Consider the following 18,765-nt stretch of genomic DNA (forward strand, 5'->3'; position numbering starts at 1 on the left):
AAGTCAAGAAGGCAGTAGTCAGAATGGTGTACAGAGGAAATAGGTAAGGAAATTGACTTGAGAGAAATGAAGACATTGTATTGCAAGTAGTAGTAGATGAGATTAGCTATATGGAAAGGGGTGTAGCTGAAGATTGCCTTGAAATCCAAGCCAAGTTGTTCAGTCTGTCCTGTAAACATTAAAGCACTTTAGCAATGATAGTGATTTTTATGATAGTAACATTTAACAACATTGCATTATAAAATTTTTTACATAAAGCAAAATTGAGAGAGTTTTGCAGTGAACACCATAAACCCACTACCTTAGATGTACTGCTAATAGTTTGCTATACTTAAGTTTATCACATATCTATTCATTTATGGTTTTTGGTCCATTAATCATCTAAGTTTGGTAATGTATTTCAAAGTACACTTTTTAAATATTTCACCTTGTATATCATTAACAGTTAAGTATTTGTTTTATGTTTTTTCTGAAATGTGTATAAATGATACACATATCTTGAGTGTAATTCAGTTGAATTTTAACAAACACATACATCTCTACGATCCGAACTCCTTTCAAGATGTAAAATGTTACCATCACCCCAGAAAGTCCCTCATGTCCATTCTAATCAATTTTTGTTCTCATTGTCCGAAGTAGTATTCCTGTTCCTCCAAGATTAGTTTTCTCTGTTTTGGAATCTCATATAAGTGGATTCTTATATCTTTTTGTGTCTTCTTTCAATCAACATGCTTTTGAGAGTCTTGTTGCTTATATCAGTAGTTTCTTCTATTTTATTGCTGAAGTATTCTGTTACATGAACCTACAACAGTTTGTTTTCCCCATTGATAGACACCTAGATTCTTTTCAGTTTTTTAATATTATGAATAAAGATGCTATGAACTTTATTTTATAAGTCTTTTGTGAATATATTTTTTCATATATCTTGGGTAAATAACTCAGAGTGGAATGGCTGTTGTAGGGTATATATATATGTTTAGTTTTAAAAGAAACTGCCAAACCTTTTTCCAAAGTGATTGTACACCAATCCAAAAGAGAGTGATTACACTCTCATCACCAGTGTATGAACTTATCAGTTGCTCCATATCCTAACATTTAGTGATGTCAGTCTTTATAACTAAACTTTAGAGTATAGTGGAATCTCTCTGTGGTTTTAATTTGTATTTTTCTGATGACTAATGATGTAGAGAAGTTTTTATTGTCTCTTATTGGCTCTTCATACTTATTGGGGAAGAATCTGTTAAAATCTTCTGCCTATTTTCTATGGAGTTGCCTTTTTATTATGGAGTTGTAGGAGTAAAGTGAATAGGATTGGATGCCAGTCTTTTGTCAGACAAAAAGTTGTAGAAAAAAATTTTCCCCAAGTTTGTGGCTTGCCTATTACTTTTCTTGATAGAGTCGTTTGATGAGCAGAAGCTTTTAATTTTGATGATGTCTAATTATGAGATGAGACTTTTTTTTTCTTTAACATGATAGTGATGGTTTATATTAGATGCTGTAGAAACTAGGAGGGAGAGAAAATGGAAGCAGAGTTACTTGAATTAACCTCAGTGTAAACTACAAGCTAGTAATTTTGTGATCTCTTGAAATATTCTCTATAAGTCACTGAGAAAGCTGGGCACACAATGGCAAGGTTGTTGTATTACATACAACATGGATGGAGATAGGATGATGGAGATTGGGAATTTAAAGTATTTTCTTAGTTTGGGAGAAAAACTAGTGTCACTTAACTAGTTAACTAGGGGGAAAAAGCTAACCTAGAAATAGTCATGCATTGAAATAATTTTAAAAATGCTAATTAACTAGTTTACACTTTCTAAAAATAACTAAAAGTTATTTAAAGTATTTAAAATAATACTTCTAGAAAAGTTCTTGCTGTATTTTTAGCACCCGAAAGATAGGTGAAGTTTCAGAGTGCAGCCCCTTGATATGAAACTCTAGGTCCAATCAAGAACATTTATCTGACAGTATAAGACATTAATTAAGTCTGGGGAGTGGAGTGTTATTTTTGTGTGGATTGATTAAATCTGTATTTGCAAAGTTATAAGTAATCATTTTTGTGCAAAACAGAATAGCTCTCTGTCAGAAGGATTTTTGTCTTTTGAAGAAAATGTGGACATAACTTAAAACCATACACTAAATCTTTGTTGGTTTTCCATTTTATGTGAAAAATATATTGATTTAGAGCTTTTAGAAATTTAAAAGTAGTTTTTGTATTATACAGAGTATGAATTTCCTACATATGAATAAAGAAAAGGTACTTTTCCTATAGAAAGGGCTAATTAAATCCAGGAATCACAATTTTTATGCTTATAAATATTTAAAGTATAATTTTTAAATTATAGTCTGGAGACCTGTCTTCATATCACTGAAACATGGTGTTAATTAAATACAAATTAGAGACTCTGAATGTTATAAAAATGTAATTGAATGCTAAGTCACTAAACTATGTTTCTTTCATTCTTTCATTCTATCAGGGTCTTAAATGTTTTTCGGCACTGGGTTGAACACCATTTTTATGACTTTGAAAGAGATTTGGAGTTGCTTGAAAGACTAGATTCCTTCATTTCAAGTGTAAGAGGTATATTATTTAAAGGTTTAATTGAATCTTACGTCGCACATGAATTTATTTTTAAACTTGTGTGACTTCTAATTTAAGAAGCTAAACTATTTTTCATTTTTAAAAAGCTGAAATAACATTTGGCATGATATTTATAGACTCTAAGGAGCTCACATATGTTTAGAACTACCTAATATCTTAAACCTTATGGTTTCAAGTTTTTTAGGAAATTCTTTAAAAGAAGTCACAAGATCTCTTTAATAAGCCTGAGCCATTTAATTTTATCTCAAGGTTGCCATTCCTTCAACTAATTAAATATGTGTAATTTTATCTGTTGTCTTATTCTCCTTATTCTTACTTTTTGGTTTTGAATGGTTAACAGCTTTTTAAAATAATACTTCTAGAAGAGTTCTTGCTGTATTTTTAGCACCTGAAAGATAGGTGAAGTTTCAGAGAGCAGCCCCGTGATATGAAACTCTAGGTCCAATCAAGAATATTTATCTGACAGCATAAGACATTAATTAAGAATACCATAATAAAAAAGGAAAAGAAAAAAAAAAAGAATACCATAATGAAGTCTAGTTTATTTCATTTCCTACTTGTTCTTTAAGGGAAATTTAATTAAAATAAAGAATATAATTCCTTTGTTTCGATGTCTAAGATACATTTTTATCATGTGTGCCTTAAAATTGTTTATGGTACTAATTTTCACATTACATTCTTAACAAAGATACTAGATTATATGTGATCTAAGAAGCTTCTAAAATACACACAACATCAGAATAAAGCAAGTAAATGATTTTGTTACAGTTAATGTCTAGAGGCCTTTGCTATACAAGTTGCATCTCAGTATAATCACATAATTGATGAGGGAAATTTTCTTTTTATGAAAGTATTTCAACTAATAAATGAAGGAATGATAGAATATTACCATTTCTCAGCTCCTGGTAACATCACGAAAAAAGAGGTAACCGGACATTATATGCCCCCTTGTGGAAATATTTTTGCAAGTATCCATGTCAAAAAATTGATCCTGAGTCAGATCAAACCTCTATGTATCTGATTTACAGAAAATTCAGGGACAGAGAAACATGGCATATGATACCACAGAGGCAGAATTGGCAGAATTCAGACTTGGGAAACACACAGACAAACAATTCAGTTTCAACAGTAAATTGCAAGTGAAAAAGAGATAAAGAGGGGGGGGTGTCTGTAGAGTTAAGGACACTTAAGACATTGACTCAGTGCAATGTGTGGATCTTGTTCAGATCCTAATTTCAAACAAACCAACTGTTAGAAAACATTTATGAGACAATCAGGGAAATCTGAACACTGACTAGATATTTGATGTTATTAAGAAGTTGTCATTTTTTTATATGTGATAATGGTATTGCAGTTATTTTTTAAAGTCTTTAGATACATACATAAATATGAATGAAATTACATGGCCTTAGATTTACTTCAAAATAACATAGGGAGTAGAGGGAGAGGATGAGTGTGGTTAGACGCAACAGAAATTGCCCATGAGTTGTTGATTGTTGAAGCTCCGTGAGGGTTAAAGATTATACAAAGATTTGCAGTTAATGTCCATCAAGTAAAAGGCATTTTTGTGTTCTTTTCCTAGGGAAAACAATGAAGAAATGGGTAGAGTCAATTGCTAAGATTATCAAGAGGAAAAAACAAGCTCAGGCAAATGGAATAAGCCATAATATTACCTTTGAAAGTCCTCCTCCACCAATTGAATGGCATATCAGCAGACCAGGACAGTTTGAAACATTTGATCTCATGACACTTCATCCCATAGAAATTGCACGTCAGCTGACACTTTTGGAATCTGACCTCTACAGGTAGACAATATTTGCTGCTCTGTATTCAAAAACCTTGAACCGTAGCTCTACTTTCAGAACATTTTACCAGTTACTCACAAGCACTTAAAAATAACTCTGCTATACTTGTGGGCTTAGAGGAAAGCTCAAGTACAGGTTTTAATTATAGTCTGTTCTTTAGGTAAAAGTCTTACAACATTGCTCTTTAGGCCCAGAATAGCTAGTAGCAATCCTTTGCAAGAGGAGTGTCAGAGAGAATCCTAATGCAATACAACAGCAAACACTTTCAAGACAGTCACCCAGCTCCTACTCCCAATACTTGCTCAGAGTGTTTTAGTTTGAGTTGGCTCAGCTAAGTCCATCAGTGTGCATACTAGGCTCTTGGCAGCTAAATAAATAGAATAGTGAGTAAGACAAGCTTTCTTCTTTTTTTTAATTAAAATTAATGTAATAATCAAAACTTTAATTTGGGGCTTGACTCTATTAGGTCTGCTGGCAAATGAATAACAAAATTCTTAGAGGAATAAAAAGTTCTTAACTCCTTAAAAGGAGTCTCAAGTACTTTAGCTATTTTAAGCTAATATTAACTTTAAAGAAAAGTTATTTCTGAAGTAGTGTGATTGATGAACCATTCTTAAAACTTCTGAACCATTTTTTTCATTTATAAGGATCACTAGTAATGTGCGTGGCTGTCTATTTTTATCTGTATCCCTTCATCTGTCTTTATGTATAAGGCAATAACTGCCATTTCCCTGTATCTACACAGATCACCCATTTATAACCTAACCTTTTAGTTTCATGGCTTCATCACTTCCAATGTCATTCTCTACTCCAAATCAGACTCTTCCCATGGTCATATTTTGAATCTTATCACTTTGTATTATTCTGTTTCCAAAATTACTAATTCAAGCATCTCATTCCTTATTCCTTTCTAATCACACAGTCTTTCAGCTTGCTTTATCAGCTTCTTCCTCTGTCATCTTTTTTTAAACCACTCTCCTTTCCCAGTGCATTAGCCACTCCCACCACCTCCTAATTTAAGCTTTCTTCTTACATTTACAACATAGGATCCTGTGAAGAGTACAGGCCTTGCAGTTAACAGCCCTCTCCCCCTGCTGTTGAAAAATAATCCCCCTCCATTTTTCCTCCATCAAAAACTTTTCTGCATTCAGGAGCCCCTTTTAAAATACAATTACTCTTAAGAAGTTATCTGATTAGAAGCCAGTTTTTTAAAAATAGGGATTATACAGGGAAAAGCAAGAATAAAGTTTAGTGCTAATGGAGAATGTAGGAAGGCACCAAAGATAAAACTTTGCCATTGGGCCTCTGGTTTACCTTGGCTGTGCCATTCAGAATTTAGCGCAAATGTCAGAGGTACCAATATCTGACTCATAGTGTCATGTTATATATTTTTAAGTAATTTGGAGTTCAGGTGGTTTTGTTTTATATTGTGGAATTTTGATAGGTAGGAATGAAGGAACTTGTTACTTGAGATAACTAAGCAAAGAGTACTGAATCAAGTTTTTCCTCATAGACTGCCTGTTACATGAATTGACATCAGGGGGAAAAAAGCACATTTAGTTCTATGTGGACCTGCTTTCAGCATATAGAAATAACCTTTGATAAGTGATATTTGTATTATGGAAGAAGGGTAATATACATAAAGCAGTGACACTAAACTAAATTTATGGTGAAATAATAGAGCCACCTAAGGAAACATTTCAAAAACTGTTAGCAAGTACCTATTTGTATTCAAATCTACTGGTTAAAAACTTTTCTTTATTAGTTGCCAAGCCTGTAGGAACATTGATGGCAGTGTTACTGGTCAATTTTTTAAATTATGTAATCCTGACTCACTGGATACAATGAGTATTTAATCAACTCTTCTGTCTAATTTTTTAATTAAGTATTTCAGGTATTCCAAAAATGTGGAAAATAATATAATAAGGGCCCATAAACAATAAAAGCATTGCCAATAAAATTGAACTTTTTTGTGTAACTATTCCCAATCCTTTTCTTTCTCCCAATCCTTTTTCTTCCTTTTCTTTCTCCCAAGAAATAACCACTCTCCTGTATTTGGTGTTTACTATTCCTATGTATGTCTTTATAATTATATGCATATACACATTCATAAACAATATTTAGCATTGTTTTTCACATTGTAAAACGGTTGATACTTATGTATTATTCTTCAACTTGTTTTTTACTTAAACTATTTATGGTATTTGTTTGAGTTGATGAATATAGTTTTAGTTCGCTATTCTAATTGTTGTGTTATAGTGCTCCATTGTATGAATACTCCATAAATTTATGATGATGACCTCTAGGTTGTTTGGGATTTCTCACTCTTGCAAACAGTGCTTCACTGAACATTCTTATAAATGTTTTCTTATAACCTGGTGTATCTAGAGTATATCCCTAGATGTAGAATTGATAGTTGACCTAGAATGTATATTTTGAGTATTTTGAGATATTGCCAAATTACCTTATAAGGTGGTTGTATCAGTTTTTGCTTGCACATCAGCATTGGGGAGTTCTTATCTTTTCACATTTGTACCTATTTGATATTACCAGACTTGTTAGTTTGACAGGAATAAAATGGGATTTCATTGTGGTTTAATGTTCTTGCTGACTAAAATAAAAAGATAAAACTTTTTTTCTTTCATATTTGTGGCTTTTCAATTCTATTCTGTGAGTTACTTGTATCTTTGTTCATTTATCTTTTGGGTTAATTGTCTTTTTCTTATTAAGTTTTAGGAGACCTTTAAATAATTTTGATACTAACCCTTTATAGGTTAAGTTGCATTGATTTTTTTGGTTCCACAGGAAAGTTCAACCTTCTGAACTCGTAGGGAGTGTGTGGACCAAAGAAGATAAAGAAATAAATTCACCAAATTTATTAAAAATGATTCGCCATACTACAAATCTCACCCTTTGGTTTGAAAAGTAAGTCTTTACTTACTGTCTTACTACTTCTTAATAATCATAATATTAAGTCACCTACAAGCTAAAATTTCAGCTGAAAATGTATTTCCTCTTTTCTATTTGAAGTGAGGAGATGGCTTTCTAAGCCGTGCCATTTTTTCTTTTTTGTTAGGTGCATTGTGGAAGCAGAAAATTTTGAGGAACGTGTGGCAGTACTAAGTAGAATTGTAGAAATTCTGCAAGTTTTTCAAGATTTGAATAATTTCAATGGTGTACTGGAGATAGTCAGTGCAGTAAATTCAGTGTCAGTATACAGATTAGATCATACATTTGAGGTAAGTTTTAGGCTTAAATATTTCATCCTTTTGGGGGAAACATAAAATTAATGTAAAAGATTGCTTCTATCACTGATCTTTTTGAGTAAATCCTTTGTAAATCCATTTTAGTCTCTTAAATATAGTGATACTAAGACATTAGAAAATACATCGATACACACTAGTAAGCCTAGGATACATCAAAGAATATGGGACTTGTTACTCTGTTTAATATGCTTACTTAAATGTCATGAAGTTCCAAGTGGATTTTTTCAATGTACATTGATTATTTCAAATAGATGATGAAAGATTTTAAATATAAATATATAAATTACTTTAATCATCTTTAGTGTCTAGTCAAAGAGATAGGGAGAAACCTTTCTAAAACTTAAATTTGTTTTTTTAAATTATAAAGTAGTATATATTTAGTGTTTGTTACAGAGAACAAAGTATAGAAGGATGTTTCACATACATTTATTTTATTTTATTTTACTTTATTTGAGGTGCATATAATGCACAAATCTTAGTATACAGCTTGATGAATTTTGATATGTAACCATCACCCAGATCAAGATATCATTCTCACTAATTTTTTTCCCCTTCACCTATTTTACCCATTCCCCCATCCCCCTTCCCTATGGCAACCACCATTCTGTTCTCTGAGTCTAAGTCTGTTTCTGTTCAGTTTGTTTGTTCATTTGTTTTGATTTTTAAATTCCACATATAAGTGAAATTATATGGTATTTGTCTTTCTCCATCTGACTTATTTCACTTAGCAAAATACCCTCTGGTTCATTCATGTTCTTACCAATGGCAAGATTTCATTCTTTTTTATGGATGCATAATATTCCACTATATATATGTGTGTGTCTGTTACACACACACACACACACACACACACACACACACCCCACATCATCATTATCCATTCATCTTTCAGTGGACACTTAGGTTACATCTATACCTTGGCTATTGTAAATAATGCTGCGATAACCATAGGAATGCATATGTAATTTGAAATTGGTGATTTTGTTTTCTTTGGGTAAATTAACAGAAGTGGAATTTTGTGGGTTGTATGTGTTTCAATTTTTATTTTTTTGAGGAACTTCCATACAGCTTTCCATGGGGCTGTACCAATCTACATACTCATCAGCAGTGTAAGAGGGTTCCCTTTTCTCCACATCCTTACCAACACTTGTTATTTATTGTCTGTTATCTATTGTCTTTTGGATGGTGGCCATTCTAACTGGTGTGAGGTGATATCTCATTATGATTTTGGTTTGCATTTCCCTGATTAGGTATGTGGAGCATCTTTTCATGTTCCTGTTGACCACTGTATTTCTTCTTTGGAGAAATGTCTGTTCAGGTCCTCTGTCCATTTTTTAATCAGGTTGTTTTTTTGGTGTTAAGATACATGTTTCTTAATCATATATAGTTATGCAAATACTTATTTCACTCAACATTATATTTCTAAACTTCATCCATGTTGTTTCTTTTAGCTATAGTTCATTCTTTTTCATAACTGTATCATATTAAAGAAATTTATCAAAACTTACTTATTGATTCATTAGTTAATGGTCATTTGGACTATTTCCAGTGTAGGGTTAGTATCAGTAATTTCACCCTGAACATTTTCTACATATATCCTGGTACATACACATACAAATTTATACTCTAAGTTATATACCTAGAAATAGAAGTACTGAATGATAGAATATCTTCAGCTTTACTAGATAATGCCAAATTATTTTCACATGTAATTGTACCAGTTTATACTCCCACCAGAAATTTATGAAATTTTAGTTTAACATTCTCACCAACACTTGAAATATTAAGTAAAATATCAAGTGTTGGTGAGAATGTGAAACAACTAGAATTGTCATTCTTTTAATTTTTCCATTCTTGTAGTTTTTGGTTTATAAACCCTGATTTCTAATGAGCTTAAACTTCTTTTCAAATGTTCATTAGCTGTATTTTTTCTTGTGGAAATTTTTTTAGTTTTTGTTTGTTGAGTTTTTGTTATGAATTTGTATGAGTTTTCTTAAATAGTGGATTATTTTAATTCTTTGTCAGTTATGTTGTAAATATCATTCCCCAGTTGAAGCTTTCATTTTTGCCTTTTTTTGTGATGTCTTGATAAAAGATCTTAATGTAGTCAAGTTTACTTATTTTTTTCCTTTGTAATTTGTGCTTTCCATGTCTTGTTTAACGCCCTCCTTTATTATCTTAATGTTTCATCTTTCACATTAATTCCTTAATCCAGGTGGAAATGAGTTTTGAGTGTGGGGTGAGGTTTGGAGTGTCACTTCATTTTTTTGTTGCATAGAGGTAGCCAATTGCCCGCTCCTGCACCTTTATTGAAAGTCCACCTTTTCCCCATTGATCTGTTTTGCTAGCTATGTCATAAATTGGGTGTCCATAAATGTGTGGACTATTTCCGGTCTTTCTGTTCTGTTCCTTTGATATGTTTGATTATTCTTGTGCCAGCGCCACATGTCTAAATTACCATATCTTTATATTAGTTCTTGATATAGTAGGGCAAGTCCCCACAATATTTTTCTTTTTCAAGAGTGACTTACTCTTGACCCTTTTCTCTTCTATATAAATTTTAGAATCGGTTTAAGTTTCAATTTTTTAAAAGTTGGTATTTTGAGAGGAATTGCATTGGCTCTATAAATCAATTAGTGAAGAACTGCCATTTTTCTAATAATGGAGTCTTCCCAACCATGAGCAAGGTATAGCTCTTCATTTATTTATTCATTTAATAAAGTTATATGGTTTTCTTGATAAAGATCTCACACCTCTTTTGTTAGAATATTTTTAGAATTTTGTTTTCTTTATTGATGATATCTGGAAATGCAGTTGATTTTTGTCTACTGGTTTTTTACCCAGCAACATTGCTAAATTCTCTCATTAATACTCCATGTAGATTTATTGGGCTTCTTCACAGTCATATCCTCTGTGAATACTGACAATTTTTCTTTTCATTCCCTAGATCTTAATTTTTCTTGCGCATGCTAGTTAGGACTTCTGTAAAGTATCGAATAAAAGTTACAATGTAATCACCTTTGCTTACTCCTTGTGTTAAAGGAAATGTGTTGAATGGTTCTCCATCAAGTATAATGTTTGCTGTGGACTTGTATATATATGTACATATCAGGTTAAAAATAAAATAATTAAATTATTTTAAATAAGAAAATGTAATGATGCAATAGAAGTAACTCTGCTTACTTGGTTTACTAAATTTTTGTTCAATTCTTCTCTCCCTCCCACAGCTTTCTCCTCCCTACCAAAACCTTACTCTTAAGCCCCAAAAGGCCTTTTGATGGAAAAATATTTGAATACTGAGGGATCATATTTCTCTCCTATAGCTGTAACTTGGAACTCTGACTGAATAGAATTATAATTAATGAGATCCTAAGAGAGAATTTTTTATCACTTAATGCTCTAATTTATATTAGAAGAAATAAGTTTTTAAGTTTCATATTTATAGAGAGGAGAAATTTCAGGCAAGTGCAGAAAGGAATACTATTCATCTCTTGATTTAAAAATTCCTTTTTCAAATATTTGAAAAATGTTATAAAACTGAAATCTCTGCATCCATAAAATACTAAATTGTAAAAAATTATACTCAATTTATATATTTTAAAGGCATTGCAGGAAAGAAAAAGGAGAATTTTGGATGAAGCTGTGGAATTAAGTCAAGATCACTTTAAAAAATACTTAGTAAAACTTAAGTCAATCAATCCACCTTGTGTGCCTTTTTTTGGTAAGTTACTGAATGTGGATTCATATTTTGAGGGAGAGTGTGTTGTAGCCAAAACAGATCAGCCTTTAGAGGCAGCTTGTCCGAATTATATCTGAGTGCAACAACTTTTATTAGCTGTCTATATTGATAAATGAAACTTAAACTCACTATTTGCTTATCTAAAAAAGTTATGACAATTATAGAGTTGTTATAAGGAGCTCCATGGGGTCTCTTCTAAAAGCACTAATCCCATTCATGAGGTCTCCATCCTTCTGAAGCACCTCCCAAAGGTTCCACCTTAAAATACCATCACATTGGGCATTAGGATTTCGACATATGAATTTTGAGCATTCAAACCATAGATACCACACATGTGCATGTATGCATAATGCACACACACCTGGTCGTGCTAGCAAAAAATGTCTCCAGACATTCTCAAATACCTCTGAGGCACAAAATTCCCCCAGTTGAGAACCACTAATTTAAACAAATCAGTAACTATGTGTGATAAGGAACTAAAAACTTTCAGTCCAAGAGTGAGGAATAATTATTTTTCTACCTGAATTACAGGCTTTGAGAAAACAAAGTTCGTTTCTAAATCTGTAGTCTTTACTAACCAGAATTGGCTTGAGATCACTGGCATTAAATATTTATAATCAAATATCAAAATGGCTAGAATAGATTTAATATTTGCAGTTTAGACTTTGTGAATGAATGTTCCCTTTTATTTTAGGCTAAAAAATGACAGATTAAGCTTTCCTAAACCTTAATTTTCTTTTTAAATTCTGCCTATTTCAAAAAAAGTATCAATATAGAATTAATTATTAAGTCTATCAGAGACAACATTTTAGGAGTAGAATTGCTATATTATAGATGTCTATCAACTTTACTAGATCACTTGTTTTCCCAAATGGGTGGTTAAGTCAGCAATTTTATCTTTTCTTCAAATACTTTTTTTACTAGGAATATACTTAACAAATATTCTGAAGACTGAAGAGGGGAATAATGATTTTTTAAAAAAGAAAGGGAAAGATTTAATCAATTTCAGTAAGAGGAGGAAAGTAGCTGAAATTACTGGAGAAATTCAACAGTATCAGAATCAACCTTACTGTTTACGGATAGAACCAGAAATGAGGGTAAATATTTTCTTTCCTTATCTTTAAAAGAGAACATGTTAAACTCTAACAGATATCATAACCACAAATTATGCTACTTCTATTGCTGTGAAAATAACATAATAAGTTAATTATTAATGAACAGATAGAAGTGGTAAATATTAGGTATTATGCACTAACAAACTGCAGTTATTAATATTGTTAGATACTTTCTCTCAAAAGTATTGCTTCTTTGTACAACTGATTCAAGTACTATTTTTAAAAAATGAATGACAAAATGGAATGAAAGCAGCTTTCTCATGGCCATGCAGTAAAAAGACACTCCTCTACTAGCACTATCACTGATTGGTGGATGTCTTAGATGTTTACATGTGCCAAGATAGCAGTAAGTAATCTCTTCAGAAGAGCACTGGGTCTACATAGGGAAAAGGGTTGGTAGAGGTAGATATAGATAGATAGGTAGATGTGTAGCAAAAATTAATTTTTTTTAACAGTCTGTCATTGATGTTCTATTTTGAGCAATAGTTCATAATATTGATAATGTACAAAAGATGTGGATGCTTCTAAATTAGAGTGAATTATGATATGTTTATGTTAAATTAATTTTATTGTATTATACTTATTTGAAATTCAGAACATATAATAACTGTGGATCAGAGTAAGTTAATCTGTCATATTAAAAATCATGCTAAACTTTCAGATGTGGTATGCAGGTTGGGCATATTGAGTGAAATTGGCCACAGTCCCTCCCACTCTCCTATGTTGTAAGGTGGTAACTATTCTTTGTTCTTAGTTCAAAATAAAATACCCTGAGGCTGAGAAAGAATGACCTAAAGTACATCATTATGAAAATATAGACAGATACCTGCTCTAAAGAAAGTGGTGATAAACTACCTATTTCATTCTATTCTCTCACTGTTGGGCCAAACCTCTCTGATGTGGAGCTTCATAGGGCTAAAGAAATATATTTTGAAGCCCAGATTAGAGTTCACAGTATATTTTCCCACAAAAATAATACTATGTTGTATATACTTTATAATACTTTATTTTTTTATTTGTTATTTTGGTATCATTAATATATAATCACATGAGCAACATTGTGATTACTAGATTCCCCCCATTAATCAAGTTCCCATCGCCTACCCCATTATAGTCACTGTCCATCAGTGTAGTAAGATGCTATAGAGTCACTACTTGTGTTCTCTGTGCTATACTGCCTTCCCCGTGCTCCCCCCTACGTATGTGTGCTAATCGTACTTTACTTTAAACAGTACTTTTAACATTTATATCTCAGTAATTCCTACTAAGTTTTTGTGATCTGGTCTATACTTCCTAACATCATTTAAAGCATTCTTTTGGGAGCCAGGGAGAGGAATGGAGAATGCTTTCTTTACAGTTGATTGAAAACAAATTTCAGATGTAGACAAAATAGCTATTCACTTTTCAAACCATAATTAACCAAGCTAAATAGTATTTAAAATGGAACAAAGGATCAGAAAATCAAAAATACCATTATTATAACTTTATAAAAGTCTTTAAATTATTGATGGTTCATATAATTTCATTTAGCTAATCTGAATATAAGTACAAAATAGTTTCAGTATTTTTAAAGGAATAGTAGGATGTTCTTGAAATTCTAAAGCTCATTTCGCTTACTGCTGAATTTATTTTTACATATGCTTCTAAACCACTTTGTAGTTAAGTAAAGCTGTATCCAATAATTTGCTTCAAGAAACTTTTCTAAGGAAATCATCAGAAATGTACAGAACTATTTATGCACAGAGTTAATAATAATTATTATTATGATAGTAAATAATTAGAAAGCACCTATATGGATAACTACCTATGTAGAGATTGGTGAAATAAATTCTGGAATATCCATCTGATGAGATACTATAGAGTTTAAAATTTGTATTTTATAAAGTAAGTAAGCCACATGGGAAAAAATTAACTGAATATCAACTTTAATAAGTTTGAAATAACTATGGTATGATCCTAATTTTGTGGGGGAAAAAGTAAGACTAAACAGTATATATACATGCATATATTCATATACAATAAAACCATTGGAAGGATATTCTAATAATTAAATGTTAACAAAGATATTCTAATAATAAAATGTTAATGCTCTCTGATTAGTGAGATTTCTGTTTATTTCCCTTTTTTCACTTTGCTAAATCATCTGAATTTTCTACCTAAAAATTTAAATTTAAGCTTAGGAAATATATTTTTGATAAAGACAAAAACGTGAGCACAGTTAAGATTAAATTTATAACTGTCATTGAATTACTTTTGAATAGACCTTAATCCAGTTTATCTTTTTCTGATTATAGTTTCATTTTGGATTATAACTATAGTTATGTTCTAAATACTTTTGATAGCTTACTGATAATGCTCATTTTAGTGGTATAGTGAGTAGGAATAATGTCACTGAGAGATACCAAACCATAAAGATCGTAATAAATGAAAATCTGTTCACCTTAATAGAAATTTAAAACTAGAATATACGATTTCCACAGAAACTGTAGTTTTATTTGAGTAGAGAGATTGGAATCAGCAATTCTTGTGGACTTTCAGACATTATGATCTATTACTTTGTTGATAATTTTTTGTATTAAACTGATGAAATGAATGTTATAATAAGATGTATTAAAATAAAACATGTACTTACGGAAATTTAACTTTAGAGATTCTTTGAAAACCTTAACCCCATGGGAAGTGCTTCTGAAAAGGAATTTACAGATTATTTGTTCAACAAGTCACTAGAAATTGAACCCCGAAACTGCAAACAGCCACCTCGATTTGTAAGTTCATTACAGTTTTGAAAACCTCTTTTTATTTATTTATTTATTTATTTATTTATTATTAACGTACTATTGATATACACTCTTATGAATGTTTCACATGAAAAACAATGTGGTTACTACATTCACCCATATTATCAAGTCCTCACCCATACCCATTGCAGTCGGAAAACCTCTTTTTTAAGACAATATTATCTTCAGTGTTTAACATCCTTTTTCATTAAAATTGTAATATACTTAAATAGCTGTTTTTAAGTGTTTTGTAGTACTGAACTATTTCTAAAATTACTTATACTATGAAGGGAATTCTCAGCCTTTTGCTAAAAATCTGGCTTATCCTTTATTTTAGTACTTATCTTTCCACTTTTAATCCTTCCTAGTATAAGGGAAAAAGCTGTGAGAAAGCGAGAACCTAAAATGACAGGTAGCTGCATGAAACAGGAAATGAAAAGATGCAGAAATGGCAGGAAATGAAAAGACCTGTAAAAAGTACCATGGTTCTTCTGGCTTGACCGTAACTCCTGTCATTAGAGCACCATGGTCCATGGTTGCCACTGGAACCCACCTCTCTTGCTAGAATTTGCTGCTACAATTCCTAGTTGTCCTCTTTGCGGTGATAACAGAAGCAATGCAAGACCAGTTCTAACTAAGTAGGACACCAATTCTACCTGAAAGGGAAGCAAGATGTGGAAGAAAGTAAAAATGTTTATAGTACAACTTTGGGCCAAGCAGTAAGCTAGGTAGTTTTATGACATTTCAACATTTGTATGATATGGGTCTTAGTCTCATTTTTCAGACATAAAAACTGAGGCTCAAAAGAGATAACAACTTTTTTAAGGCTGCATAGCTACATATTGGTAAAGTTGAGATTGTAATTCAGGTTATCTGAGTAGGTTCTGTGATTTTTCATTAGGTGACCACTGTGAGAGTTTAAAAAAGGGGCTGGAGGTTGAGGATGGAGGACACTGATAACAATTTTCTCCCAAGACTTTAAAGGCCATTGTAGAGGTTGGTCATTTACTATCAGGAAGGAAAAAAAAATGTCTGAAGCACCTAGCATAATATGTTGTATACATTCCCCTATGTGCACAGTAAATATTTGTGAAATTGATATTGATGATTTGAAGGAGCAGTTTAGGTTCAAGTGTTTTGGGGGCAAAATGTTTTTCTCACACAGATTTTTAACAATTTTATTTCTGCAGTATGAAAAGAGGTTTACTTATATTCAAGTACATATTAAAATTAAGGCAATCAAATCCCAAAGCATTCTACCAGACTGTACAGCTGTCCTTGCACAATGGGATTTTGTTGTACTCTCTTAATTATATGCTAAGAAGTAAATTAATAAGGGTAAGTCATAAAAATAAAGTGTATACAAGTTAGTAATGATAATTATGTTTGCTTTTCCTAGCCTAGAAAATCAACTTTTTCTTTAAAATCTCCTGGAATAAGGCCTAATACAGGCCGACATGGCTCTACGTCAGGCACTTTGCGAGGTCATCCAACACCATTAGAAAGAGAACCATGTAAAATAAGCTTTAGCAGGATTGCTGAAACTGAGGTTGAATCAACAGTGTCAGCCCCAACCTCTCCAAATACACCGTCTACTCCACCTGTATCTGCTTCTTCAGACCTTAGTGTGTTTTTAGATGTGGATCTCAACAGTTCCTGTGGTATGTATTTGATAAAAAAGATATTTTGTGTTTCAGATGATTCTCATTATTTTAATTAGGGGGCTGCAGAATCATGTGCAAACTATGCAAACTATGTTACTATGGAAAGTGGCATTTAAATGTGAAAATAATGTTTAACACAGGGGAGTAAAGCATCATTTGTGGTTTATACATATCATTTTCTAATTTATTCATTCAACAAAGGTTTATTTACTACCTTTTGGGCCCCACGTCTACTCTAAAGAGAGCAATAGACAATGAATAAGAAAACAAGCAGATGAGTTCTATGAAGGAACTTTAAAAAGAAAATGTGATAGAGAGGAAACTAACTTATATTAAGAAAGGAAAAACATTCCAGGTACAAAGAGTACTGGGTTCATTTATTTTAAAACTAACATGGCAAACAATGAGAAAATCTGTGCTCTATGTATTATTACATATGTTACTTTATGCAAACATACTTTAGAAATAAAACCATACATACCACCTTCCTTTTCAAATTAATTTTTCTCATTCCAATAGGCAGCAATAGCATCTTTGCTCCAGTCCTCTTGCCACATTCAAGTAAGTATTTGAATTAATTCTGAAGACATGACTGTAAAAATAATTGAGTTGATTAAATTTTTATATGAGTATTTTGAGTTTTAGCAACTTTTTAAAAAACAAGTAAATCAAGTTTGTATGAATAAATTGTTTGCTTCAACTGGGTACTATTTCAACTTTAGTATAGTTTGTGACCTTGAACCAATTACTTATTATCTCCAAACTGTTAAGGATCGAATGAGAGAGTTAACTATGTGGAGCACCTAGCACATTGCTTGGCTCAAAATGAGCAGTGATTTCATATCAGTTGCCTTTCCTCTTTGCCCCACCCCTTCCAGTTCATTGTCCCATAAGAATAATATACTAAATGTTAATCAGGCTCCCAGGCTAGCCCTTGATCACTTATTTCTTCACATGATCGTATTTAATTAAAGCCGTATTTTAAGTAACATCCTATTCTGCCATTCTTGATTATTTCCGTAATTTGTGATATATGCTGCCACCTTTCTTTCTATGGTCATTTTGTTTAAAACAAAATAACCCAAAAAGAACACTGTGGTTTAGGGAATAAGTCTCCCAACTAGAGGACTTCTGCTTCCATCATAGTAAAATGTATATTATTTAGATAGTAGCAAGAGAGTCCCTGTCTTATGAGAAAAGTAGTTTTAGTCTTTTAAATATTTAATTCTATATTTAATATTAATTTTAAAATTTTTATCAAAGTGACATATGCATAGAGTCTAAAGGGCAAATAGTGCTAAAACACTTAAAATGAAATAAGCAGCTGTTCCTCACTCCATGTATCCCTACCCCTTGTTTTCTTCCCCAGTGACGCTTCCACATTGTTAAATGATGTTTTTTTAATTTTTCTCTTTTGAACAATTAATTTTAGAGAGTGTTTAGTGATTTACTATTATGGTAAATAATGATTTTCACCCTTTACTCTGCCTAATATACTTACCACATTTGGGGAGAATATTATTCACTGTTAAGTCAGGTAGTGTATACTATGATTATGCTTCCTTTCTTGAACAGCTAGCTCTAGTCTCTGAAGTTAATAATAATCTCATTAATGCTTAGGTCTTTTGTTTTCCTGTGCCCTTTCACAGCAGTTTTCCATAAGGTCAGACCATTCATGGAAGCTATTGAGATATTTTTTGCTTTTTAACTTGGTAACTTCCTTCCTTGTGCCCTTTTGTCCTCCTCCAGTTTGGACTGGTTGCCATCCTAGAACATTCTTTTGTTGTCATCCTAGAA

At 31.9% G+C, this 18,765-nt stretch overlaps 1 protein-coding gene across 2 annotated transcripts in view; it reads left to right on the forward strand.

The window, feature by feature from the left end:
* The window catches only part of SOS2 (SOS Ras/Rho guanine nucleotide exchange factor 2), an 81,520-nt gene that overhangs the window by 59,426 nt on the left and 3,329 nt on the right, over nucleotides 1-18,765 (forward strand). The window contains exons 13-21 of one of the 2 annotated variants that reach the window (XM_036917202.2): nucleotides 2,478-2,581; nucleotides 4,185-4,407; nucleotides 7,213-7,332; nucleotides 7,484-7,646; nucleotides 11,277-11,394; nucleotides 12,337-12,509; nucleotides 15,176-15,292; nucleotides 16,704-16,965; nucleotides 17,488-17,529. In XM_036917202.2, coding sequence (XP_036773097.2) covers nucleotides 2,478-2,581; nucleotides 4,185-4,407; nucleotides 7,213-7,332; nucleotides 7,484-7,646; nucleotides 11,277-11,394; nucleotides 12,337-12,509; nucleotides 15,176-15,292; nucleotides 16,704-16,965; nucleotides 17,488-17,529 — 1,322 coding nt within the window. The remainder of the gene's footprint in view (nucleotides 1-2,477; nucleotides 2,582-4,184; nucleotides 4,408-7,212; nucleotides 7,333-7,483; nucleotides 7,647-11,276; nucleotides 11,395-12,336; nucleotides 12,510-15,175; nucleotides 15,293-16,703; nucleotides 16,966-17,487; nucleotides 17,530-18,765) is intronic. The other variant, XM_036917210.2, reaches the window with a different exon arrangement.

Source organism: Manis pentadactyla, chromosome 11, assembly GCF_030020395.1.
Source record: "Manis pentadactyla isolate mManPen7 chromosome 11, mManPen7.hap1, whole genome shotgun sequence".
NCBI lineage: Eukaryota > Metazoa > Chordata > Mammalia > Pholidota > Manidae > Manis > Manis pentadactyla.